The sequence below is a fragment of the Ictidomys tridecemlineatus genome, chromosome 4 (genome assembly GCF_052094955.1).
Source record: "Ictidomys tridecemlineatus isolate mIctTri1 chromosome 4, mIctTri1.hap1, whole genome shotgun sequence".
Taxonomy (NCBI): domain Eukaryota; kingdom Metazoa; phylum Chordata; class Mammalia; order Rodentia; family Sciuridae; genus Ictidomys; species Ictidomys tridecemlineatus.
This window is the reverse complement of record NC_135480.1, coordinates 44491986-44518380: the sequence shown is the minus strand read 5'-3', so window position 1 is coordinate 44518380 and position 26395 is coordinate 44491986. Positions and strand designations below refer to the sequence as shown.

The window sequence follows — 26395 nt, the reverse complement described above, 5'->3', positions numbered from 1 at the left end:
AATATAATTCCAGCTACTTGGGAGGCTGATTCTCTTGGACCCAGGAGTTGGAAAACCAGCCTATGTAACATAGTAAGACCCCAACTCAAAAATAAATAAATACCTGTTTTCAAAAACCACAGAATTACTATCAGGGTAGTTTACATATATATATATATATATTTTTTTTTTTTTTATTTTGAGACAGGGTCTAAGTTGCTTAGGTAGGGCCTCACTAAATTGCTGAAGTTGGCTTTGAACTCATGATCCTCCTGTCTCAGCCTCCTGAGTTGCTGCAATTACTGGTGTGCACCACTGCACCCAGCTAAGGAATATGCTTATTTGAGGTTGGTAAGCATTAACTTGTAATATTAAATTTGTAATGTAAATTAAAGATCATCTTTTATAGTTATTTCCAGTAACTAGAATGCACAAATGGAGAAAGCAGATAGCTAAATTCATCTAGGTTTGAGTTTTACTTATGGAGTGTGAAAGGAATGGGAGAGACAGATATATAGACCTAGGGGGAGAGGAAGATGGGTGGGAGAGATGGAGGGGTGGGGGAGGGTTTGACCTTCTTCTGAAGGATCACAGACAAATTCAGGACCTTTGTCCTTGAATGTGATCTGTATACACATAATACATTATAAAAAGCAGAGGCCTTTGACCCTAATGGCACCCAAACTCTGGGAGCTCGTATGAAAGCTCCAAAAGTCACAGGAGTCAACAGAATGATCAAGGGAAGGAAAGGCAAGTGTGACTATGACCGGAACCTGGCTGAATGGAATGTGGGCTGGCAGTCTGTCAGGACAGTAGCCTTCCATAGCTAGGCACAGACAAGAGTAGGGGGAAATGTGAGAGGGCCTGGTGGCCCCAGGGGTCCTCAGGGATGACAGTTGGCTGATCTGATGGAGCTCGTGAGGTTGGGTGTAAAGAGGCTACCAAAATGAGAGAGTATTACAGAAGGTAGCCAGAGTTCCTCTGTAGGGAGAAGCTACCAGAACAAAACAGGAACAAGGGGTACACCATGTGCTCCTGAGAAAGACCTCAGAAAGGGTAGCATGGCTGAAAAGTGCCCATGGACTCTAAGCTAGATTAGGCAGCTAGGAGGCACTGCTTCAGAGGCAATGGACCTGTCCTTTCCCTTGATGGAGATCCTAACAGTTGTTCATTGTTAGACCTAGTGGAAGAATAAGGCTTTCCCATCATCTTCCATAAACACAGCCCCAGCTCCAAGAGAGGAGAGGTGACAGTTGGGCAGAGAGTACATGTAAGAGGGTCTAGTCTACTGGGTCTTCTTACCTTCCAGGGGTATGTCTGGTGGGTAATATAAAGGTGGCAGAGGCTAGTTTGAATGCCAGGTATAGGTGTGGATTGCCTAGCTGCTTCAGTAGCTTTGGCTTTGGTTGCAGGAGTAGAAGGAACATTGCAGCCACTGACTAGAGGCACCATGGACCCAGGATAGAGCAGTGGTGTGAGACTGCATCTGTTTCATGGCCCTATTCATCATGGGAGGTTCTAAGTAGGCATAGGAAAAGATGGTGGTTAACGGTGCAGAAGGGCAGGAATATATTCATTGTAGTTGTTAGGGTGGCGACAGGTCTGCTAGTCCTATAAAATTACCTGTAGGCTCCATCAAGGGCTTCACCTATGGAGGCTTGAGATGTCCACCTATATCATCTGTTGTCCAAACTTACTGGTGCCCTTTCCTGAAAAGATAAAAGCAGAGCCTTCCCAGTCACTTTCTGCTTCAGTCTTCTCATTCCTCTCCTCCCACCCCCATTTTGTGCCTAGCCTTGGAAGGCCCCTGTCTTGCCAGAATGTTAGCTCATATCCTATGTACCAACATAGGCTGTTCATTCATTAAATAAAATGACCTCATGAAGGACAGCACAGCATCCTTCCCTTTGGACATAAAGATGACCTAGTATAGGATAAAGAAAATTGTACCTTTCTTTTAAAGGATTCTGCCTCATTTCATTAAAGTTCCATATGGTCAAAGGACATAAGAGTGAACTTGGTTTTGTTGATAGTCACTGCTGCCCTTTGAGTAATTCTTGTTGAGTGTCATAATCTCTTATAAAGTTGCTTTCTTATATTAGGTTAGTAATCAATAATCTAACTTTGTCTTTCAGGGCTTATATGGAATAAAGGAAGAAATCTTTCTCAGTATCCCTTGTATCTTGGGGCGGAATGGCATCTCAGATATTGTGAAGGTTAAGTTGAATTCTCAAGAGGAGACCCTTCTCAAGAAGAGTGCAAATACACTTTGGAATATTCAAAAGGATCTGGAATTTTAAAGCCTTTTAATGTTCCATTGTTTTATAAAACAGAAAATAAGAAGATTGTATATTTTACATTTTGAGAGTGTTCTTATCTGATCTGTAAAGAAATTAAAAAAATGGAGACCTATCAATTTAATTCAATTGTCTCAATATTAGAAAGAAGAAATAGTGAAGAGATTTTTCCTCTTTATGAATCCCTTATGGCTGTATTCTAATGAGACCCAGTCTTTACAGGTGTAAGTTACAACTTTTGAAAAATGTCATACATGTAAGAATTGCCTTTAACTTTAGTAGAAGATGTATAACAACTCTTTTCACAAAACAGAAGTATTTTTTCTAGTACTGAAATTTCATCCTGTGCTTTCTTCTGTTTTGGTACCAGCACATCCACTTATAGTGCTTCATTAACTCATTAATCTATTTATGATATTAAGTATGAATTTTTAAGACCATATATATCAGAAAAAATAGAAATATAATTTTATGATGTAAAAAATTTAAATGAGATGATACATTCAACTCTGCAAATATTATACCAATTTATATAAATTCAAATAGTTGATTTTGTGTCTCTTGAAATATCACATGTGTAGCTTAGACTATCTTCTGGGTCATTTGTTCAGCAAACTACTTCTGTGTTTGCTGTAGTGTGGTTAGGTGGTTATGATCTCTGCTCCCAAGTATCCACAGTATTTAGGGTATATCAACTAATTGATTATTGACTAGTGGTAGATAACAGTCAATTAGTAGGTTCTTTTGATGGCCAAGGTAGGAGTGCATGTGCTTTTCCTGATATATATAAAATTTCTCATATTATATATATATTATACATGCAATAATACAATATATATTATACATACACATACATACTGTGTATACATACATACATAAATATATTTGTGAAATATTTCCTTGATTCCCCAAAGAATTTAGGGCAGCTATAGGAAATATACAATGAAATAAGAACTAAGAAATAAAGACCAAGTGTTTTAGTTTTTCATTGTAGTGACCAGAATACCTGATACAAACAATCTAAGTTGTTCAGGAGGAAAGATTTATTTTGGATTATGGTTTGAAAGATTTCTATCCACAGTCAGCCAGCTCCATTGCTTTGGGCCTGAGGTGAGGCAGGGCATCATGATGAAAGGGCATGGTGAAGAGAAGCTGCTCAGTTTATGGCAACCAGAAAGCATGAAGAAAGAGGGGCAGGCAGGGACAAGATATGGTCTCCAAGGACACCCCCTCAGTAACCTACTTGCTCCAACCATGTCCCATCTACTTATAGCTTCTCCTATCTCACCTGTAGTACATTCAACTATGGGTGGATTAATCACTTCCCCAAAGCCCCACCTATGAACATGGCTGTATCTGGGACAAAACCTTCAACACATGAGACTTTGGGGGTGTCAGATCCTAACAATAACACCAAGGTAACTGAAAAGTTAAGATTAGGACAGGAGCAGTAGAAAAAAATAGAAGGCAAATATATAGATCCTGAGGACTTGAGTGATTCTGAAGAGAATACTCGTTTGGCCAGGGATTTATGGTTTGTCTTCATGGTCTGTTATTCCTGCTACCTTCAGTCTAAGTCATCTGTTATTGAATATGGTTAATTTCTCATTATTTTGTCTTTTTTCCTTTTTTTAGTTCTTTCTTTGAATGCATAAAGTATGGTTACAATTTAGTTTGAATAGGGGGTAAGGAGGAATCCTTTGTGGGTTTGCCTTTTTAAAAAGTCTCTGTTGTACCTTAATTAAAACATCATTTTGAGAAATTCTTACAGAAATTGAAAGGCTGAGAAAAAAAATCTATATAATCTACAGGGAATATTCTAGAAAGTAAAACTGCTCTATATCATGTATTCTTGATTGGACAATATTGTCCCCAAGGGGATGATAATCCTTGGTGGGTGGGGGATAAATAAAAATCTAAAGATTTGACTTGCTCTAAAAGAATATTTTAAAAAAATTAGTATCAATTTTTAAAATTTATTCTTATTAGTTATACATGACAATAGAATGCATTTTGACAATCATTCATAAATAACTTCTTATTCTTCTGGTTGTACCTGATGTAGAGTTACATAGGTCATGTACCATATATGAACATAGGGTAATAATGTCTCATTCATTCTACTTTCATTCCTACCCCCATCCCCCTACCTCTCTCTTCACTCCCCTTTGTCTAACCCGAAGTATTTATTCCCTCTTACCCCCCATATTGTGAATTTGTACACACATATCAGAGAAAACATTTGGCCTTTGATTCTTTGGGATTGGCTTATTTCACTTAGCATGATATTCTCCAGTTCCATCCATTTACTGGCAAATACCATAATTTCATTCTTCTTTAAGGCTGAGTAATATTCCATTGTGTATACAGATTGCAGTGTCTTTATTTAGTTCATCTGTTGAAGGGCATCTAGGCTGATTCCATAGTTTAGCTATTGTGAATTGAGCTGCTATAAACATTGATGTGGCTACATCACTGTAGCATGCTGATTTTAGGTCCTTTGGGTATAATCCTAGGAGTGGGATAACAGGTGGTTCCATTTCAAGTTTTCTGAGTAATCGCCGTAATGCTTTCCATAGTGGTTGCAGCAATTTGCAGTCCCATCTGTAATGTATAAGCACGTCCTTTTCTCCACCGTTTATTAATATTGCTTGTATTCTTGATAATTGCCATTCTGACTAGAATAAGATGGAATTTCAGTGTAGTTTTGATTTGCATTTTTCTAATTGCTAGAAATGTTGAAAATTTTTCATATATTTGTTGACCCCTTTGTATTTCTTATTCTGTGAAGTACCTGTTCAGTTCCTTTGCCTATTTATTGTTTTTTTTTTTTTTTGGTGCTAAGTTTTATGAGTTCTTTGTAAATTCTGGAGATTAGTGCTCTGAGGTGCATGTGGTAAAAGTTTTCTCCCATTCTCTTCATGCTCTTGATTGTTTCCTTTGCTGTGAAGAAGCTTTTTCATTTGAGTCTATGCCATTTATTGATTCTTGATTTTACTTCTTGCACTTTAGGAAGTACCTGACAGAATCTTATTCCTTAATATTTAAGCTTTTTCATTTGAGTCTATGCCATTTATTGATTCTTGATTTTACTTCTTGCACTTTAGGAAGTACCTGACAGAATCTTATTCCTTAATATTTAATTTCATCATGAGGCAGAAGAGAAGAATGATTAGGGGGAAAATGTCTAAAATGATTGAGAAACATTGGTACATTTCATGAAAGAAGTTTTTAGATGAGTATTATGTACTGTGATTCACAAATGAATTAGAAAACAATTAGGTAAGACATGACAAGAAAGTAGAGACACCTGCTAATTAGAACAAACAAAAATCACTTATTTATTTTTTGGGTAGTGCTGGTGATTAAACCCAGGGCCTTATGCATGCGAGGCAAGCACTTTACCAACTGAGCTATATCTCCAGCCCCCCCCAAAATTTTTAAAAAGAAGTAGACACTTTGGTTTATTACAGACTAAGGGACTAGAGTGACATTTTGGATTCTCCATTTAACTACTTTATAAAATAATGAGTTACATTTTCCCTTCCACATGTAGAAGTGGCTGTCAGCACTGCATTGATAAGAATTTCATGTCTTCTTCAAGCCTGAAGTAGTTAAAAAAAATAGCCATGAGTTTCCTTTTACCTGTAGTGTTGGTGAAAAATTCCCAAAGGAGAGTTAAAGCTTGTACTGGATACATCACGACAAGGCTTGGTTAAGTTAAAATTGGGAGCTCCAGTGAATGAGTTCTGGACAAGGAGTGCTTCTGCAGCCCACACATACCTTTCAGGTCACTGTGCCTGCTGCACCTTGAGTGCAGCCTTGGAACATTTCTGATGCCTGCCAAACTCTGAAAACTCAGCACACCAGTTTCAGGGGCAAGGCAGCCGAAGCCCAGGCTGAGGTGTGGTGCCCCAGAGCCGCCTCCCGGCCTGGCACCTGTGCCAGGTGTGCTGGATAACCACATGGCCCTGTGAGGCGTGCCCTAGCTGCTCAGTGGGAGTAGCAGTGAGGACAGGCCTCAAAAGTTCAGCTGGTTTAGTTCCTTGAGCTTCCATGAGTTTTTCAGCTATTTCCCCCCATTCTCTCTTCCACTAATTGACCAGGCTGCTTTGAGCTTGGCTGCGAGAGTCCTGCAGACCAGCCAGAGAGTAGCAGCTTTGGGACATTTTTCTCTTTTGGTCTGTTTTTTCTACTGCCTGGGGCTGCTTGCCATTCACCTCTGGGAATATGGAGAGGAAGTATCATGTATGTGTGTGTACAAGCTTGAGCTTGGGTCTTGGAGCTAAAAGATGAGGGGAGGAAAATGGAGCGGGGGAGATGAAGGAACAGGATCAGGGGTGGGGGGCAGCTGTAGTCTCATTTTGGTGGAGTGGTCCTTTTCCTTCTCTCCCTCTCAACTGTACTCACCTTCCTCCTCATTCTCCCTCCACAGTGGAGCCCAGGAGTTTTCCATAGACTCCCTTTCAGTACAGACCAATTCCAAATTTGGAAATGACTGTGCAGTTTTCATTCACTGTTAGATTTCCAAAATGGTGACCATCAAGAGGGAACTTCTTAAGAATTTCACTTCAGAGGAGGCCATTTATCCAGTAAGATCTCCTTTAAAGGAATTGGATTGGTTGGTGTGGCCAGTGCTATCAGCTCTTAATTAAAAGTAAGTTGTATGCTCTGTGCCATAGGGCTGTTTTCCTCAGCTGGTGGTAAGACTACCGCATATAATTTTGCTGTGTCCAGTTCAGGGGTGAGTGGGGTCCCATACAACCCCTGCTAGGTCAGCCTATAAGCAAGTGCACTTTTCTAATTGTTCCAACCAGAGTGTGCTATTTTCTTGATTTTATGGTGGTATCATGTGTTAGAGGCATTTCTGAAATTATGTTGACAATTCACTTTCATTGGTGTGATGACAATATGAAGTATCTTTTTGGTTGATTAGGAAACAGTTCACTAATTTAAAAAACTGGAGAAAAAGTGGCAAAAGGGAGTGCACAATATGTTGGTGGTGGATGTCCAACTGGACAATCAAACACAAATATCTTTTTCCTTTAAATCTCTCATTTTCATTTTCTAGTCTCTATTTCCCTTCCTTCCTTAGTATCAAGGTAGTTGATATAGTTCCCAGTTTAATGCCTAGACACAGGACTAAAAAGAGCCTAATGGTACTACCTGATCTGAATCCACAAAGTTTTAGTAAATCATAAGAATCTTTGAGCCATACTTGGCTTTTATCCATAGACTATAACATTTCTTTACGCTATCTTTATTCTATAGACTTTACTACTGACATTATTAATTGGATTTCAAGGATTGATCCAGGGTTTCACATATAGATGTTATTAAGTGTCCTTATGGCACTAAGAATAGCAGCTGGCAACTGCTCCCTTGCACATCAAATAAATTCCCCAAGACTCATTTTGTTTTAGTAACTGTAATGCCCTTATCAGCAGTGTCCTCATTGCTAAGAAGATAAATACATTAAAAAGCAGTATATTAGCTGGGCAAGGTGGTGCCAAGCCCAGTGGCTCAGGAGGCTGAGGCAGGAGGATTACAAGTTCAAAGCCAGCCTCAGCAATTTATCGAGGCCCTAAGCAACTCAATGATATCCTATCTCTAAATAAAATACAAGAAGGGCTGGGGATGTGGTTAAAAGAAAAGCAATTTGGGGGCTGGAGATGTGGCTCAAGCGGTAGTGCGCTCGGGTTCGATCCTCAGCACCACATACAAACAAAGATGTTGTGTCCGCTGAAAACTAAAAAATAAATATTAAAATTCTTTCTCTCTCTCTCTCTCTCTAAAAAAGAAAAGAAAAGCAATTTGTTGGATAACATCAATAATAACAATGTGCTTTATGTTATTCAATTCAGCAAAAAGACAGAATATATCAATTTGCATAAATAGGTAGGTATATAGATTATATAAAAGCTTGAAGTAAAAGAATCTTTTACTATATATACTTTTTTTTTTTTTTGTACTGGGAATTGAACTCAGGTGCACTCAACCACTAAGCCACATCCCCAGCCCTATTTTGTATTTTATTTAGACAGAAGGTCTCACTAAGTTGCTTAGTGCCTCACTTTTGCAGAGGCTGGCTTTGAACTCACTATCCTCTGTCCTCAGCCTCCTGAGCCGCTGGGATTACAGGCATGCACCACCATACCTGGCTTACTATATATACACTTTGAAGGACCCATGTATGTGTGTGGGAGTGGGGGACTGAATCCTCTGCCTAAAAAAAAAAAAAAAAAAAAACTTAACACAAGCTCCTAGAACTTGCATTCTCTTACCTTGCAAATTATAGCATTTGTTTATCTCAGAAAATGTGGTTTGTTGCCCTTTACAAAGCCCCAGATTAAAGCTCGCTGTACTACCCTCCTGCCCTATCCTTGCCCCAGGAGATACAATAAAAGCTCCTTGCTGATGAAGAAGGAATTGTCAATAGGAATTGTTTAGTAATTAATCATCAGGAATTTATGATACACACCTAGAAGGGAAACAGTATTGTCTCTGGAAATTATTACTGAATTATATCTTAATACATACACTCATTACTATGAAATTCACTTTGTTTCATTTAGTGATGAATCCTGATTCCATAGAGTGCCTAGAATAATAGAACACAGTTGAACCAAAGAATCGCTAAAAGCCAAATGCACATTAAAAGGAAAAGAGCACTGGATTATGAATATAAAGATCAAACATTTTACTTGCTTTTATTTTTTAAAAATACCTTTGTTTTGTTTATTTAGTTTTTTTATGTGGTGCTGGAAATCAAACCCAGTGCCTTACACACACTTGGCAAGCGCTCTACCACTGAGCCATAACCCCAGCCCACCTACCTTCATTTTTATAAAGAGGGTGGAAAGATTGAGTTAGAATACATCTTTTATAGTCTTTATTTTTAAATTGTAGTTGTTAATGGACCTTTATTTTATTTATTTTTATGTGATGCTGAGGATCTAACCCAGTGCCGCAAATGTATGTGAGGCAAGCACAATACCCCTCAGCTACATCCTCAACACCTAGTCTTTATTTTTTAGAACAGTTTTAGATTTACAAAAGATAGGACATGTCTTGGTTTGGTGCATTTATTACAATAAAAAACCAATATTAATATATTATCTTTAAAATCCAGACTTTATTCACACTTCCTTAGTTTTTAACCTAATGTCCTTTTAAAATTGTTGTTCATAACAATCTAGAATTCCACATTATATTTAGTTACCATGTCTTCTTGGACTTCTCTGGATTGTGTCAGTTTGAGAGTCTTTTCTTGTTTTGGATGACTTTGACCATTTTGAGTACTAGCCAGGTTATTTTATAGTATGACCCTTTATTGGAATTTGTCTTTTGCTTTTCTCATGGGTAGACTGTGGTTTGGGGGAAGAGGAGGCAAAGTGTTTCGTATGTGATATGATATTTTCATATTGTTTCTGGGGTATCTATTGTCAACACAATTCATCAGTATTGATGCTGACCTTACCGTAATCAGCTGGCTGATGGTGTTTCTTAGGCTTGGTAAATATTATAGAAGTTACTTTTTCCCCTTTCTGTTTTGAACTCTTTAGAAGAGAAGTCCCTCTGTGCAGCCCACTTTTTCTTTTTCCTTTTTTGGTACCGGGAATTATACTCAGGGGCATTTAACCACTGAGCCACATCCCTAGCCCTTTTTGTATTTTATTTAGATACAAGGTCTCACTGAGGGGCCTAGTGCCTCACTTTTGCTGAGGTTGACTTTGAACTTGCAATCCTCCCACCTCAGCCTTCTGGCTGCTGGGATTACAGGTGTGCACCACTAAGCCCTGCAGCTCACTTTTAAGGGATGGGGAGTTAATGCTTTTTTTCCTAGAGAGTGGAGCATCTATCCTTCAGAAGTATTGAATTATCATAATTCTTCTCCATGAAAGACTTGTCTCTTCTCAATTCGATCACATTAATATTATGAACTCATGGATCTTATTATCCTTTGGCTGGTAATCTTTCTTTTCTTTTTTTTTCTCAAATTAATTATGCTGGGTGCAGCTTTTTTCTCAGCCCATTTCCTTTGACTTCCTTATCATAAGTTTTTTTTTTGGTTTTTTTTAAAGCATTTCTTTACTTTCCAACAATTCAAGATGTTCTTCATTTTGCAAGTTTTCAGCTCCAGTCTTCTTTTATTAAGAGAGTGATATTAGAAACCGTGATCTGGGGCTAGGTATGCTCATTGCTACTGGGGGCAAGACACATTTTAAAAACTATAATTCAAAGATAATTTTATCAATACCATATCATTCTGCTTAACACTACTCCAATATCTGAATAATTCAGAATCCAGAAAGAATTGGCATCTCATTTAAACAACAACCTGTTCTTTGTGACATAGCTCAGGCTAATCAGTTACAGTCTAGTTTAAAATTTAAAGTGATTGACTTTGCACTTGAATAAAGTAAAAAGTTAGAATAAAATAAAACATTTGAGCAATGTAAGGTGTATAAATGCTTAAATTATAGATGATCATTTCTAAGTTCTGTACAAGCATAAAGGCATTGCTTCCCGTGGGCCCCCCGGGACAAATTCACTATGAAGTAAAAGAATATATAATTAAAACGTTTCCCCCCAGAAGTTACTACATTCACAAGATTTAAAAATAAAATTATGCTGGGTGCAGTGGTACACACCTGCAATCCCAGAGGCTCAGGAGGCTGAGGTAGGAGGATTGTGAGTTTAACGGCAGCCTTAGCAACTTAGTGAGATCCTGTCTCTGAATAAAATTTATAAAAAAGGGCTGGGGATGTGACTCAGTGGTTAAGTGCCTCTGGATTCAATACCTGGTTAAAAAAATTAAAAAACTAATATGCAAAAGTTGTACTCTCATCCAGTTTCCATCCAAACTTTTCCCCAACATCTGTTATTGGCAAACTTTTTTATTTTTCCTTCCTTAGTACTGTGATTGAACTGGGGTTTCACACATGCTAGGCAAGTGCTCTTATAGATGTTTAAAATTTTAGAGTTGGAAGGATTTATATTTATTTTGTTCTAATTATAATTAGTGTGCATTTTGACACACTGTACACAAATGGAGTACAACTACTTCTGGCTGAACATGGTGCAGAGGAAAACCGATAATGTAATCATGCATGTATAAATAATAATAATGTCCATCTGGTTTCATTGTCCCATCCCCACACCCCCTCTCCTCTCCTCACTCCCCTCTGCACAATCCAAAGTTCCCCCCAGCTCCATTATGGATTAGCATTTGCTTCTCAGAGAAAACATTAAGCCTTTTGTTTTTTTGGGTTTGGCTTATTTCACTTAGCATCATATTCTCCAGCTCTATCCATTTACCTGAAAATGCCATAATTTCATTCTTAACTTTAAGGCTGAATATATTCCATGTGTATATATACGCACATTTTTTTATCCATCGGTTGAAGGGCATCTAGGTTGTTTCCATAGTTTCACTATTGTGAATTGAGCTGGAGCCTTATATTTTAATCACTTATTTGAAAAACTTTTATTGGGCTCCTATATGCCAGGTAGTTGCTAAGCATCAGATGAATGGAGATGAGTAAGACATGATTGAACCAACGGTCTTCTGCATGCTAGGCAGGTGCTTTAATCCTGAACTACACCCCCAGCCCATAAATGAGACTTCTATTCTCAAAGAGCTGTCTGGTGAGACATTCTTTTGATATAGTCCCCACTTTATTATTGTGCAACCTTAGCTTAAACTGAAGGTAGTGAATGTGTTTACTACCTTATGAGATAGGTTTCTTAAAGTTTCTGATTTGTTTTCCTATAATCATGAGCTGGAACTTTCCTCTTTGTAACTTGCATCCTTTCTTATTTTGACTTCTATATTATAAGGAAATATTAAGGAAATCTAATGTGTCTTCTCTAATAATTCACAATCTAAACATAGATTACCAATTAGATACTCTTCCCTCCCACTTTTTAAAAATATTTTTTTAGACATTGATGGGCCTTTATTTTATTCATTTATTTATATGCGATGCTGAAAATCGAATGCAGGGCCTCACACATGCTAGGAAAGTGATCTTTTTTTTTTATTGGTTGTTCAAAACCTTACAGAGCTCTTGACATATCATATTTCAAACATTAGTTTCCAGTGAGTTATGAACTCCCATTTTTACCCCAAATACAGATTGCAGAATCACATCGGTTACACATTCACATTTTTACATAATGCCATACTAGTAACTGTTGTATTCTGCTACCTTTCCTATCCTCTACTATCCCCCTCCTCCCCCATCTTCTCTTTCTATCCCATCTACTGTAATTCATTTCTCTCCTTGTTTTTTCTTCCAATTCCCCTCACAACCTCTTTTATGTAGTTTTTTATAACAATGAGGGTCTCTTTCCATTTCCATGCAATTCCCCTTTTCTCTCTCTTTCCCTCCCACCTCATGTCTCTGTTTAATGTTAATCTTTTCTTCCTGCTCTTCCTCCCTGCTCTGTTCTTAGTTGCTCTCATTATATCAAAGAAGACATTTGGTATTTGTTTTTTAGGGATTGGCTAGCTTCACTAAGCATAATCTGCTCTAGTGCCATCCATTTCCCTGCAAATTAGGAAAGTGATCTTACCACTGAGCCACAACTCCAGGCCCTTCCCTCCCACTTTTGACTAATGACTTTAAGGATTTGAATAAGCACTTACCTTTGTGAAGGTTGATGAAGGCAAACTGAAGGGTGAGACAATGGATCTTCAAATGGCAGCCCTTTTATGAAAATTCCAAATATCATCTCCAGCAAAGGATAATGTCATAATTCAATTCTATAGAAATCCTAGTACTATAAACAAATATCTAAGAAAATCAACTTTTATTTCTTTTTATGAAGACTTCTTTAGTTTTTGTAGATAGTTGGTTGCTTCCTAATCTGTACTCATAACATGTTCACATTTCATTAGGTTGTACTTTTTTTTACAAGGTTTTCTATAGCAACAGGCTGAGCTCCTTGTGAGTAGTGGTAATAGTAGTTATCACAGCAGTCAGCATTATTAGATTGCCTATTGTGTGCCAAACACTGACCTAAGCACTTTACATGTATTTTTAAATCCAAACAACTGTCTTACATATAATGCGTTTGTGACTGAGGGTTAAATGAAAGTGTTGGAGTAGGGATCAGAACCTGTTGTTTGACTTCAAAATCTAAGCACTTAACTATGGTACTTTATTCATTTGGCGCGGTTTTCCAAACCTATAATCACAGCAACTGGCTGAGGCAGGAGGATTCCAAGTTTGAGGTCAGCCTGGGCATTTTGCAAGAGCCTGTCTCAAAACTGAGTACCTGATTCAATAACCTGCCATTTCAGTGTTTCACGATTTTACAGGGGGCTGGGCTGGGGTTGTGGTTCAGTGGTAAAGCAATTGCCTAGCACATGTGAGGCCCTGGGTTTGATTCTCAGCACCACATTATAAATAAATAAAAAATAAAGGTACTGTGCCCAACTATAACTAAAAAATACATTAAAAAAACCCAATTTTACAAAGTATTTTGTGGCTCCAAAATCAAATTTAGAGAACAAAAATTATTTGAAGTCAGTTTATCCTTGCCTCTTTTGCCCTTAAAGCCTGCATTCCTTTCTAGGTAATGGCTTAAAATTTTTATTTTATGGTTTATAGTTTCTTGATACTATATGCATTTTCCTCCATCTTTTTAATTTTTTAGTTTTCAAAGTACTGTGGTTTGAACCAGGGTCACTCTACCACTGAGCTACATCTCTATAGTCATTTTTTTTTTTTTTTTTTTGAGACAGGGTCTTGCTAGGTTGCTGAGGCTGGTTTTGAACTTGTATTCCTCCTGCCTCAGTCTCCTGAATAGCTGGGATTACAGGCATGTGCCACCACACCTGGCTTAAGTCTTTAGGTTCTTTCATGAATGTTTTGTAGTTTTCAGTGTATAAATCTTTCACTTCTTTTGTTATATTCTTCAGTATTTTATTCTTGTGTATGCTATGGCGAATAAAATTGTTCTCTTAATTTCATTTTTTAATTATGCATGCATTGTAAGTGTATAGAGGTGTTGATTTTTCTATCTTGATCTTGTGTCTTATTGTGCTGAACACATTAGTTGTAATTTTTATTTATATCCTTAGGATTTTTCATGTACAATATCATATCTGTGAATAAAGCCCTATTTTTCTTTATAATTTAGATGCATAATTGCTGTGGCCAGATTTTCCAGTAACATCTTTCAGAGGTGGTGAATTGGAATCCTTGTCTTGTTCCCAATTTGAGGAGGGAAAGCATTTTTTCACCATTAATATTATATTTGCTGTATAAGATTTTCATAAGATTTCTTTATAATGTTACATTCCTGTCTGAGCCACATCCTCAGCCCTTTTTTATATTTTATCAGAGACAGGTTCTCGCTGAATTGCTTAGGGCCTTGCTAAGTTGCTGAGGCTGGCTTTGAACTCAAGATCCTCCTGCCTCAGCCTGGAGTCCCTGGGATTAACTGGCACCCAGTGATCATATATATATATATATATATATATATATATATATATATATATATATATTTTTTTTTTTTTACTTATTTTGGTATTGTGGGACTGAACCCAGGGCCTCACGCATGCTGAGCAACCTACCACTGCACTACTACATCCTTATCCTTCCTTTTAATTTTTATTTATTATTTTGTGGTACTGGGGATTGAACCCAGGATTTTGCATATGCTAAAAAAGTACTGTGCTACATCCCCAGTCCTTTTTGAGAAAGGGTCTTACTAAGTTGCCCATAGGCTGGCTTCAAACTTACAATCTTCCTTCCTCATCTTTCTGCATAGCTGGGATTATAGGCATGTGCCACTAGGCCAGGCTTATTTTTTGTACTTTATTTGTATATTTTACCAATTGATTTTTGGATGATATCCCAATCTGGGAATCCTATGTAGTCCCTTTTACTGTTGCTGGATTTATTTTGCAAGCATTTTGTTGAGGATGCTCACATCTATATTCTTCACATTTATATTCTTAAAATGTTCTTTCTACCTTCATAGAATGAGTGGTAACCTATTCCTACCTTCTTTTTCCTGGAAGAGTTCATAAAAAATTGTTATTGAGGGGCTGGGGTTGTGACTCAGCGGTAGAGTGCTCATCTCACATGTGCAAGGTCTTGGGTTTGATCCTCAGCACCACATAAAAATAAATAAAGGTATCATGTCCAACTACAACTAAAAAAAAAAAAGGGAGCTGGGGTTGTGGTTCAGTGGTAGAGCGCTTGCCGAGCATATGTGAGGCACTGGGTTCAATTCTCAGCACCACATATAGATAAATTACAAATAAAGGTCCATGAGCAACCAAAAACAAACAAACAAAAAATGTTATTGTAATGTTTGGTGGAATTCTGCAGTGAATTTACCTGGGCTCAGGTTTTGCTTTTGAGATTTTCAGATTAATGAATTAAATCACTTGTTGTAGGTCCATTTGAACTTTCTAATTGACCCAGTTTCAATAGTTTTTTTCTTCCTAGGAATTCATATATTTTACATAAATTGACTACCTTGTTGGCTTATAGTTCATAGGATTCTATTTGCTTCTCTAAGGTCAGTAACGATGGTGCCCTCTTTCATTCCTGATTTTAGTAATTTGAGTCTTCTGTTCTTATTCTTGGTCAATATAGATTTCTGTTTTATTGATCATTTCAAAGAATTAATTTTTGGTATAATTTTCTCCTTTGGCTTTCTGTTTCATTGCTAAAAGGCGCTATTGTTGTTTCTTAAGTTAGTCTATAATTTGAGATCTTCCTTGTTTTCTTCTTTCAAAATATTTTTTTAGTTGTAGGTGGACACAATACCTTTATTTTTTATTTTTATGTGGTGCCAGGGATCAATCCCAGTGCCTCATTCATGCTAGGCAAGCACTCTACCACTGAGCCACAACCCCGGCCCCTGAGGATCTTCCTTGTTTTCTTGTGGGCATTTACTACTATCATTTGATCATCCATTATCTGAAAAGCTTAGTACCAGAAGTGTTTCAGAATTTTTGGATTTTGGAATATTTGTATCTATTTTTGCCAGTTGAACAATCTAATCTGAAAATCTGAAATCGTCTAATATGAAACTCTTTGAGCATCATGTTGGCACTCAAAATGTTTTAGATATTAGAATATTTTATCATTGTACAAACCTCAGAGTATACTTAACACAAACCTTGTCAGCCAGGGATATAATCTATGCCACTACTGTTGCATATATGGTGTGATGTTGGCCACATTATCATTCAAGTGCATGACATTTATTTTGTTAAATCAGCATGAACAGACTTAAGACAATTGTTTTTGTCAGATACATTATATTATTTTATATTATTACTGTTTATATTATTACTCAAGACTCAGTAATGGAATATTCATTTATTCATGTTTCTCAAAATTTTTTTATGCAGTCAACTTACTGTGTTCTGCAATACAAGATATGCAAAGTAGCAACAAGATTTTTCATAATTTATTTCTATTTGGTAAATATTATGGAAGTTATAGTATAAATGAAGTTGGATATAGAACCATGTCCCCCCTGCCAAAAAACCCCCCAGATTTACCATTTTCATTTAGATCAATCTAAAAAAATGAGTCACCTTTTAGATAAGAACTTTTTCTCACTTGAGCTTTCTCTTTTTAAAAAAAATTATTTATTTATTTATTTATTTATTTATTTTTAGTTTTTGGCGGACATAACATCTTTGTTTGTGTGTGGTGCTGAGGATCCAACCCGGGCCGCACACATGCCAGGCAAGCGCGCTACCGCTTGAGCCACATCCCCAGCCCTGAGCTTTCTCTTAAGGGAGATTTTATATAGCCTAGAAGTTGAGTATATTTTCCCAAAACTGTATTAACTGGAAATGACTAATTTGGATGTTGTCCATTTAGGTTTCTTTATTGGACAAAGATTAACCTCCTCTCTGAAAGTTGTCATGGGATGATAGATGAGCCTTGGAGGAATGGAAATAAGCATCAGTAAGCCCTTGCACACTCTTTGAATGATATTTTGACTGTATTGACCATATAGATTTAAACAGAGAGAGTTCCTGGTGGGGAAAAAGTTCACTTTAAACCCTTTTAATAATGTTTTAATGTTTAGCACGTTTATTTATTTATAAAAGAATCCACCAAAGGGCCTGGGGTTGTGGCTTAGTGATAGAACACTTGTCTAGTATGTGTGAAATACTAGGTTTGATTATCAGCACCACATATAAATGAATAAATAAAGGTCCATCGACATCTTAAAAAAAAAAACATTTAAAAGAATCCACCAGAAATAATCACAAACTCGAAAAATGTGAGATTGTTAGTGAATCCCACATATAGATGACTAAGATTACAACACTTTTTGAATATAGAACTAAGTAACATGATATATAATATAGTTTGTACTTAGGACACTCTAGTTCAGGAAGGTCAGCATTGTGAAGTAATATGAATTCTTCAGATTAAGGAATGGGCATAACTGGGGAAAATTAAGAGTGCTGAGGTGATAGCAGTCCTGCTGGTGATAGCAGTTTCCTGGCGAAAACCCTTGAAATCTAATATAAACCCTGAACAAGGAGATGGAATTAAAGGGAGAGAAGTTTAAATTACTTATAGCTGACAGTGTAAAACTGCCACTTTCTTGCTTGGAGAACCTGTCAAAATGTCTGAATCATAGATTCCCTCAATCCATGGAAGATCTGGAGTTGGGGATTCAGAATTTTAAGTTTTAAAAATTTCTAAAAATCTTATCAAAAACACTAATTTTTTTTTTTTTGGCAGTACTGGGAATTGAACTCAGGGCTTTGTCCATGCTAAACAAAAGCACTACCATTGAGCTACATTCCCAGCCCTTTGTATTTTATTTTGAGATACAATCCAAGTTGCTCAGGCTGGCCCGGAATTTATATTCCTCCTATCTCAAATGTCCTGATGATGGGATTACAGGTGTACACTATTACTTCTTGCCTGAATTTTTAGATGGTTCTATTGAACACTCTTAGTTGAAAATCACCTAAAGCAATTAAAACAAATTTTAAAAAAATCCTTTGAGCTGGGTGTGGTGGCTTGTACTAGTAGTCCCAGCTTACTTGGGAGGCTGAAGCAGGTGGATTACTTGAGCCCAGATGTTTGAGGACAGCCTGGACAACACAGATCCCACAGGGGTGGGGCGGGAGTGAGAGCACTAATATGCACTGTAATATATACAATAAATGGATTTCTTTTTCCTTTTTCTTAGGAGGAGTGCAGTTAACATTGCTGGTGTTCCTTTGAAGGCTATAAACTCTCATATGGAAAAATGCCCATGAAAAAGTGGTTTCTAGTTAATAGGCTTCATGTTTTTGGTACCTTAGAAATTAGTTTTGATACTGAATTCTGCCAAGGGTTAAGATTAGTGCCCCAAGTTTATGTTGTTATATATTTTCTGTACTTTTAGCAGGTGCTCCACCACTGAGCAACAACTCCAGACCTTTTATTTTGAAATAAGTTCTCAAGTTGTTTAGGGCCTAACTAAATTGCTGGGGTGGCCTTGAACTTGTGACCCTCCTGTCTCAGCCTCCTGAACCTCTGACATTATGGGAATTCATCACTGCACCTGGATCACCAGATAAATTTAGCATTCAGGGACCAATTTCTGTCTTGCTCACTGCTGAGTCCAACCCAGTGGACTCAATGTATTTTTTTTAAACAACTTCCATATAGTCTTTACTTTAGTAGTGAAATTGATTTTGTTATTTTTCTGGATCTCTGAACTTACCTTCATAAATCTAGTACTTACATTAAATAATAACTATAAGGAATTTCTAGGAGAAATTCAGTTCTGTAGCAATGTTAGGTTGCTACAAAATAGCTTTCAATTATGTTATTTCTCCAACTTACTCCTTAGGTTCATGATTTTAAAATGTAAAAAGCACATACACACAAAAATAATGTAAATGCTACAATCCTAACCCTAAGAAAAACCTTGGTTTAACCTTGGCAATTTTTATTCTGATAATTTTTATAAGTGGATTTAATTTTCTAAGAAAATATCTGAACTATAAACCCCTCTGATGTTGCAACTGGTTATTCTTCTCTTGGGCTAGGTATAAATCTCCAAAGGAAAACATTTCACACTGGGATGTTTTCTTCTTCTACCACTCTCATTTCGATGGGGAATATTTTGTTCTAGTTGAATGAGCTCTGCAGGGCATCTACTAGGTATGTAGCTCATTTTTTCATCATAAATTTGGTTACAGCATCACTTCCCATAAAGACAGAACTTCAAATACCAACAAAGACAAGGATGCTTGTGCATTGTATCTTTCCCTTTTTCTTAAAAAAAAAAAAAAAGTTTATTTTTTCACTTCAGATAGGAAATATGCTGACATTATAAAAAGATTTGAGGGGGGCACATCCTACACATGGTGTGAAAATCCAATCATGCTTATGAAACAATTGAAGGGGAAGGCACAGATCCTTTTATGTCCAGACCATCTTGTCTAGCTAACATAGATTTGGGTGTATAGCTTGGCACCTGCCATTCTGTTCCTTTCTCTCTGACAGAAACAGTTATGGTTCAGTCAGGCCATAGAAAGGAAACAGATCTAGCAAGGACTGGTGGGAGGGTAAGCTACACATACCTCTCACAAAAAAGATCAGTTTTCAAATCCTTCAATATTTAATTCAAATATATTCCATATTAAATAAAATTCTCTTTATATCCTATAGAATAAATAACACTAAATTGTAACAATATTATTGATCAATATTATGTTTTAGTTGCTAAGTGAGAAGATTGCTTCTTATGAAGGTTCATAGATCTTTCCTAAAGAAGTCCAAAAAAGAAGAGAAAAATTATGCAACAAATTTTATTTAGCATAGTCAGTTCCAACATTCAGCACAAAAAGTTTACAGAGGATAGAAAGTGCATTAATAAAAGCCAGTCTTTACCCAAAGAAAACAGAAAATATATTATTGATTCAAAATATTTTACACTTGAATGATAAACTGAATAACTTATTCTGGGTACCTACTGATAAAAGAAAAGAGAAGAAAAGAATGCTTTAAGAAGAGGTCAAACTCCAGCTGAAGTTAGTAGAGGTCACTAAGACCAGCAGTCTTTCTTGCTTTTTGCATTAGTGCCCTCAACTGGAACTGTTTACGGGACAGCAGACGTACATGCTGGAAGGGGGGAAAATTTTCAACAGTTTAGAATGGCTTTGATCCAGGCTCACGCATGAAGTATCAGATAGCTATAACCTAAATGGGATCTAAGAATCCTAAATACATTACCAATATCAACCTGTGTTTGGAATCACTACCTCATTACTTGTGGCTTTTAAAACTTCACCACAATGAAGCCAGTAGACTACATTAGAGCAAAGTCTTCTGAGGCTTACAGAGAAAGCACCACATTCGAGGATCTGGCTCAGGATTTTGAGCTTTATCCTTTTCTTTTTTTTTTTTTTTTTTTTTTTGGGTGGTGATGGGGATCAACCCCAGAACCTCACAGATGCCAGGCAAGTATTCTACCACTGAGTTACACTTCTGATATATAACCAAGATGTCTCACTTTGCCATGAAAACTTGTAGCATGATCCTAATGGAAGTTACCCATTCTTCTCCCTTGGCTATAAAAAGGGGATGGGCAAGGATAAGCAACATGGGGTTAGTTTTTGTCCGTGGTCTAATCCCTACAAGTAGCATACACCTCTTATCTAACCAGATGCATCTTTCCCTATGCTACGCCATCAAAGCAGGAGACAGTGTATAGAGTTCTCTCTTGGGTCTCTGGTTTATACCAACTCATGTGTTTGCCTCAGACCTAAGCTTGCATCAGACCTAAGGCACATGGTTTATCCTCTCACCCACAGTAAGATCAGTTAAATGACCTGACCAGCCTCACATGTACACTGAGGCACCAACAGCAGCTGGACCAAATATCGAAAGGATGGCGGCTGCTGCTATTCTTAAAACTATATTCTCCATGACCCACCAAACAGCAGTAACCAAACCCAGCTTACTAGATTTTCATATCTGCATAACAGCATTAAGCCTAGGAAAATTTTCATTCAAAAGAATAGCCCACTTCCTTGGAAAGGGCTGTTTATCGGGGGAAAACCAATCTAAAATTATACAACACTAACAGATAAAAGATGGAGTGAGCAGTCAGTGATCTCAATTTAAATAGTATAATCTAAAAGAACCTATGTAAATTTATGTCCCCTTGATACACTCAGACACAATAGTTATAATAGAAGAGTTACAGCCATCTTGATTCTGCCAGGCGGGTAGGAACTGCAGACCCTTGCCCAATTTCTCCTTACTTGGAGTGATCCTCAGCGCTCTAAGAAGACACTGCTTGATCATGGTTATATACCTCACCTGCTTGCTCTTGTATGGAAAAATTATCTTAAAAGTTCCCTACAGAGAAACCCTTTTGGTTTATGGTTTTCAAGGTCAGTATCCCTATAGCACAAGATCTAAAAACTTGGAAAACAGTGAGGAAGACATACCTTTAAGAAGACATCCAGATCTATTACTCCTCGTCTCAAGGCTTCTCCCAGGTAAAAGATAGTGTCTTCAATAGCATTTTCCTCTGCATACAGATTTAGGATCTGTTTATATAGTGGGGCTGTGGGAATGATAACTTCATCAATATCATTATTTTCAGATTGATTTTCCATTTTCTCCAGAGCAGAACTGAGTTCTTCATCCTTCTTTTTCAAAAGTTCTATGTTTTTGTTAACTTCAGCCTGAAAACAGAACAGTACATGCATGAAAGCTTTATACTAATTTGTACATAATTATTTGCTTGTCAGACAACTTCACAGGAAGGGACTAATAAAACAATAACACTAGTTAAAAGGAGAGGAAAAGGTGATCTAATAGGCTGAATGAAAATAGGACAGTGGTAGAAATATCCTCAGTTGAGCACATTTAGTAACAGTGACAAGAGTTGCACTTATCAGTTAACAAACGATAATGAAAACTAAGCCATCCACAAGATGCATTCCAGGAGGAAGTCACTTTACATAAAAGAGGTTCTTCCTCTAACAAGTGGGCATCTGCCACAGAGTAATAATGCAGAGTCCTGAGGAACACTTGGCTTTAGTTTGAGGATACTGTATGTGGTGATTGTAGGCTCTAAATTACATTACTGTCACTTTCCTGAACTTCTGAAAATGGCTGGCCACTACAGAGTTCACTTTATACATATATTAGAACCATTCTCCATGTCTAGGTACAAATCATTTCCTCCAAAGCCCTTGAATTTCAATATTTTTAACCTTTTTTTTTTGGCTCCAGGTATTGAATCTAGAGGTGCTTAACCACTGAGCCACATCCCCAGCCCTTTTTATTTTAAGATAGCAAGGCCCTAAGCAACTTAGCTAGAGCCTAAGTTTCTGAACTTGTGATCTTCCTTACCTAGGCCTCCTGAGTCACTGGAGTTATAGGTGTGTGCAACCATGCCTGGCAATAATTCTTTTCTCTTAAATCAAAAGTGCACATTTACTGAAATTAATTCTCCCTCATGGGTATGAGAAGTGGACACGTGAAACTGGCTCTCAAGTTATGCTAGTGCCTTTACTTCATTTTCACTAAATAAAGACACAGGACTGATTTACACGCTGACTCTAAAGAAAAACAATCTGTCACAAAGAAACACACCATGTTTATGGGACTCTCTCAAGTTAGAAGAATTCATTGAAGATAACTCTAAAATGGTTTAAACAACATTTGGAAACAAAACTGTCCCTTAAATCTATAACTCACGGTCTGTGGATCTTTATTGTGGCTTCGAACTCTAACTGTATGGCAACATCACATATTCAAACAGTCCTTTCTTTGGGTGGCAAGCAAAATGCTCTAAATATCAATCACATCCCAAAGAACAAACATGGGTTCTATTTTAAATAATGCTATAAAGAAGCTATAGTCAAATTTCTAAAATTATACACACACACACACACACACACACACACACACACGCACATATATATATAAAAGTATTTTTTAGTTGTAAATGGAGCTTTTATTTATTTGAATGTGGTGCTGAGGATTGAACCCAGGGCCTTCCACAAGCCAGGCAAGTGCTCTGAGCCACAACTCCAGCCCTAGACACCTATAATTTTCTAAACTCTTTAATCCATGCATACCCATGGTATACACAGAACATTTTGCCATGACTAAACTTCAATTCCCAAATCTCAAAAGTCTTGGATGAATTACTTACTACTTCTTGATCTAAACGGGTGACCATCTCTTCCAGTTTCTGGTGACCTTTTTTCAGGTCTTCCTCTGTTCGTTTCAAGGCATTGAGCTCAGCCTGAGCGCGATCCATTTCCTCTTTCATTCGCCATCTCAGTTTGTCACTGACTGCTGAGATAAGAGAGGCTCGAATGGTGTCCTCACTGATTGTGCCATCTCTGCTGGGACCTGCCAGAGACAAAAATAAAAATACATTTGCTTATTTCCCAAGCTCTCTCTATTCCTCTCACAGGAACCTTCAGAGAACAGGTCAAAATATGAGCAGACACTTTCAAAATAGGAGGAAATAAAAAAGAAAATGTTTGCTACAATTCCATAATAAACAACAAAAAATGTGAGCCGATTCAGAAATTTTTGCTCTAAGAAATACTCTTTTAATCCATATTTACTCAATTAATCTCAATTAGGCAGAGACTAATAACCCTAAATATTACAATTATTTTTAAATCTCCAACAAATGAGACCATAAATTTATACCAAAGAAAAATACTTCTTAATTTGAATCAAGCCCATTCTCTGGTTTTACTGCTAAGCTGAAAGAAGACAGCCAGCCAGGAGAGGCCACTCAATGACTAAAATGGGCAGAGTTTCCCTAAACTGATGAACAGGTTAGTAAGGCTCCTCAGGTTCTACAAGACTTTTGCTCCTTTACTCCCTATTAAGAGAAGATGGTAGAACAGGTGAGCAAAAGAGAATGATATCCAAAAAATTTAGCAGTTGATTAAACTTGTTTATTCTCAGACTCCTTACTGTTCTTTTTCAAATTCTCTTTCTAATCAGTATAATTTCCTTGCACATTTCAGATCAAAGAACTTATCTTTCAGAATTTTCTCCAGAAAGGCCTTTCCTTTAAAAAAAAAACTATGGGTACTCTTTATTAATATTAACATTCTTCAGTTATGTTTCTAAATCAGCAAACATAAATGAGTTTTTTTTTCAATTATATTTGACTATAGAATACCATATAGGGACATAAGAAATATATTTAACCTTAACTGCCAATAAGGAATAAGGGATGATTACAGACTAACAAAGTATCACTTCTACCTTGAGTTGAAAATTTTTATCAACTTGACAGAGTTACACTAACCAGGGAAACAGACCTTTCCAGTATGTTTGCAAAAATGTGCCCAACTTTCACCACCCATGTCCTCATTCATTACAGGCCCTTTCCTGGTGCCAAGGCACACTGTCTCCAAAGAAAGTATGCTATCCAAAATACTCTGCAACTATTACCAGGCATTTTTTTTTTTTTTAAATCAGAGATTGAACCTCAGAGGTGCTTAACCACTGAGCCACATCTCTAGCCCTCCCAAATTCCCCCTTTTTTTATTTTTTGAGACAGGGTCTTGCGAAGTTCCTTAGGGCCTTGAGACTGGCTCTGAACTTGTGATCCTCTTGCCTTGGCCTCCCCAGTTGCTGGGATTATAGGCATGTCCCCAGTTCCACACATGCTTTGAATGGGCCATTTGATCACGACTTTTGCAGTTCTAGAAGCTGGTTTGATTTTTGCCTTTTTCAGTTTTTGATTAGTAAAACTGTTTTCTCATAGAAGCTAATCCTTACCCAGGTTACATTGGGAGACTCTGGAGTTCTCCAGCATCACAGATTTTGAAGGGAAGTGTAGAGTTATTTTTTTTTCCTTTCTTTTGTTTCCAACCCAGAAGAAAGAGGGTCTCTCTGAGTTGGATTTTCTTTATCTAGCAGGTAAAATTAAGTTCAGTGTCCTCTCCATGACCTGAGGAGTGTCCTAGGGACCCTGGTACAGTGAAAAAGTCCCAACATCACACTGCCTCCCAGTGTTCACTATTTCTCCCTACAAGGGTCTCCTCCTTTCCATCAAGAAACCTCCTGCTGAGAGGAGCCCAAACTATCCATTCTGTAGGGTTCATAGAGGCAAACGGTTGATTATTAACATACAAATCCATATAGTATATATGTTTCAGAATTCACTTCTCATTTTACGAAAGCATTTTAGCTTATTATTCCATATTTTTAGAAACAAAAGTATTACCTCTTTCAGACAAACTGTGCTTTGGAATTCAGAGCTGCAAAGCTAGAGGACTAAATTTCCCCTATGAAAATCAAGGTTTTGTTTTCCATACCTTGGCTTCTCTTAATACCTCACTTCCAAAGCATTTGTATCAATTTATCAGCTATTACCATTACTTCTAAGCTCATTTCCTCATTTTTCTCCGACACTACAGTTTCTTCTTCCACCCCTTTATCCATTCCCTCCAATACATACAATGAAGGTACCAGGAAGACTATGGCAACTTTCCTGAACTCACCCATTCATATCTTCACTCACTCACTTCTGGCATCTCTGATGTGTTTGTACTACTCCTACTCCCAGTAAGCATCTCTCCTCAGCCTGGACTCCTTGTCCATCTCATATATCCCTGGAGATAAGCTGCCCCACAACAGGGCCTCATACATAGCCACCCAATTGCCCAGGACTTCATAGGCTCACCTGCCATTAAATCTAACCAAAATCCGCAATCCTTCTGATCCCTCCCTAAAGCCATAAATCCCTAAATCCTCTTTTACCATCTTCCACAAAGGCAACAATCTGCAGGAGGATATCATCAGAGAAGACAAAAACCATCAATAGGAGTATTCCACTGTTTTTCTTCCTCTTTGCTTTGGCACAAGAATCCTAACTCCTTTAATTATGTGCCTAGCTCCTCACTGTTCAAAAGAATTTTCTGTTAGATTTGGATATGTGGTATCTCCCAAAAGCTCATGTCATATGTGAGAAAATGCAAGAATGTTCAGAAGTGAAATGACTAAATTGAGAGTAAAACCAAATCAGTGGGTTCATTTATTGGTACGGATTAACTGGGCGGTAACTATAGTCAGGAAGAGATGGCTGGTCACAGTGGTCACAGTGACATAAAA

General features: G+C 37.3%; 2 protein-coding genes and 1 non-coding gene across 14 annotated transcripts in view; 1 reads left to right on the top strand and 2 right to left on the bottom strand.

The window, feature by feature from the left end:
- LOC101970352 (L-lactate dehydrogenase C chain) overlaps positions 1–2400 on the top strand; it is a 31851-nt gene extending 29451 nt beyond the window's left edge. For 4 of the 5 annotated variants that reach the window (XM_078046376.1, XM_078046377.1, XM_078046375.1 and 1 more), the window contains exon 8: positions 2115–2400. In XM_078046376.1, the coding sequence (XP_077902502.1) occupies positions 2115–2279 (165 nt within the window). In that variant the 3' untranslated portion in view covers positions 2280–2400. The remainder of the gene's footprint in view (positions 1–2114) is intronic. The other variant, XM_078046379.1, reaches the window with a different exon arrangement.
- Positions 1–26395, bottom strand: part of LOC120889616 (tumor susceptibility gene 101 protein) — a 120233-nt gene that overhangs the window by 42013 nt on the left and 51825 nt on the right. For 6 of the 8 annotated variants that reach the window (XM_078046365.1, XM_078046367.1, XM_078046366.1 and 3 more), the window contains 3 exons: positions 23460–23662; positions 21739–21978; positions 12931–12991 (listed from right to left, as the gene is read on the bottom strand). In XM_078046365.1, the coding sequence (XP_077902491.1) occupies positions 12931–12991; positions 21739–21978; positions 23460–23662 (504 nt within the window). Of the gene's footprint in view, positions 1–1602; positions 1689–12930; positions 12992–20077; positions 20405–21738; positions 21979–23459; positions 23663–26395 lie in introns of those variants that run through there. The other 2 variants (XM_078046371.1, XM_078046373.1) reach the window with 2 other exon arrangements.
- LOC120890214 (small nucleolar RNA U13) lies at positions 19587–19687 on the bottom strand. Its single transcript, XR_005734456.2, has one exon. It is a non-coding gene; the product is annotated as a small nucleolar RNA U13 (small nucleolar RNA).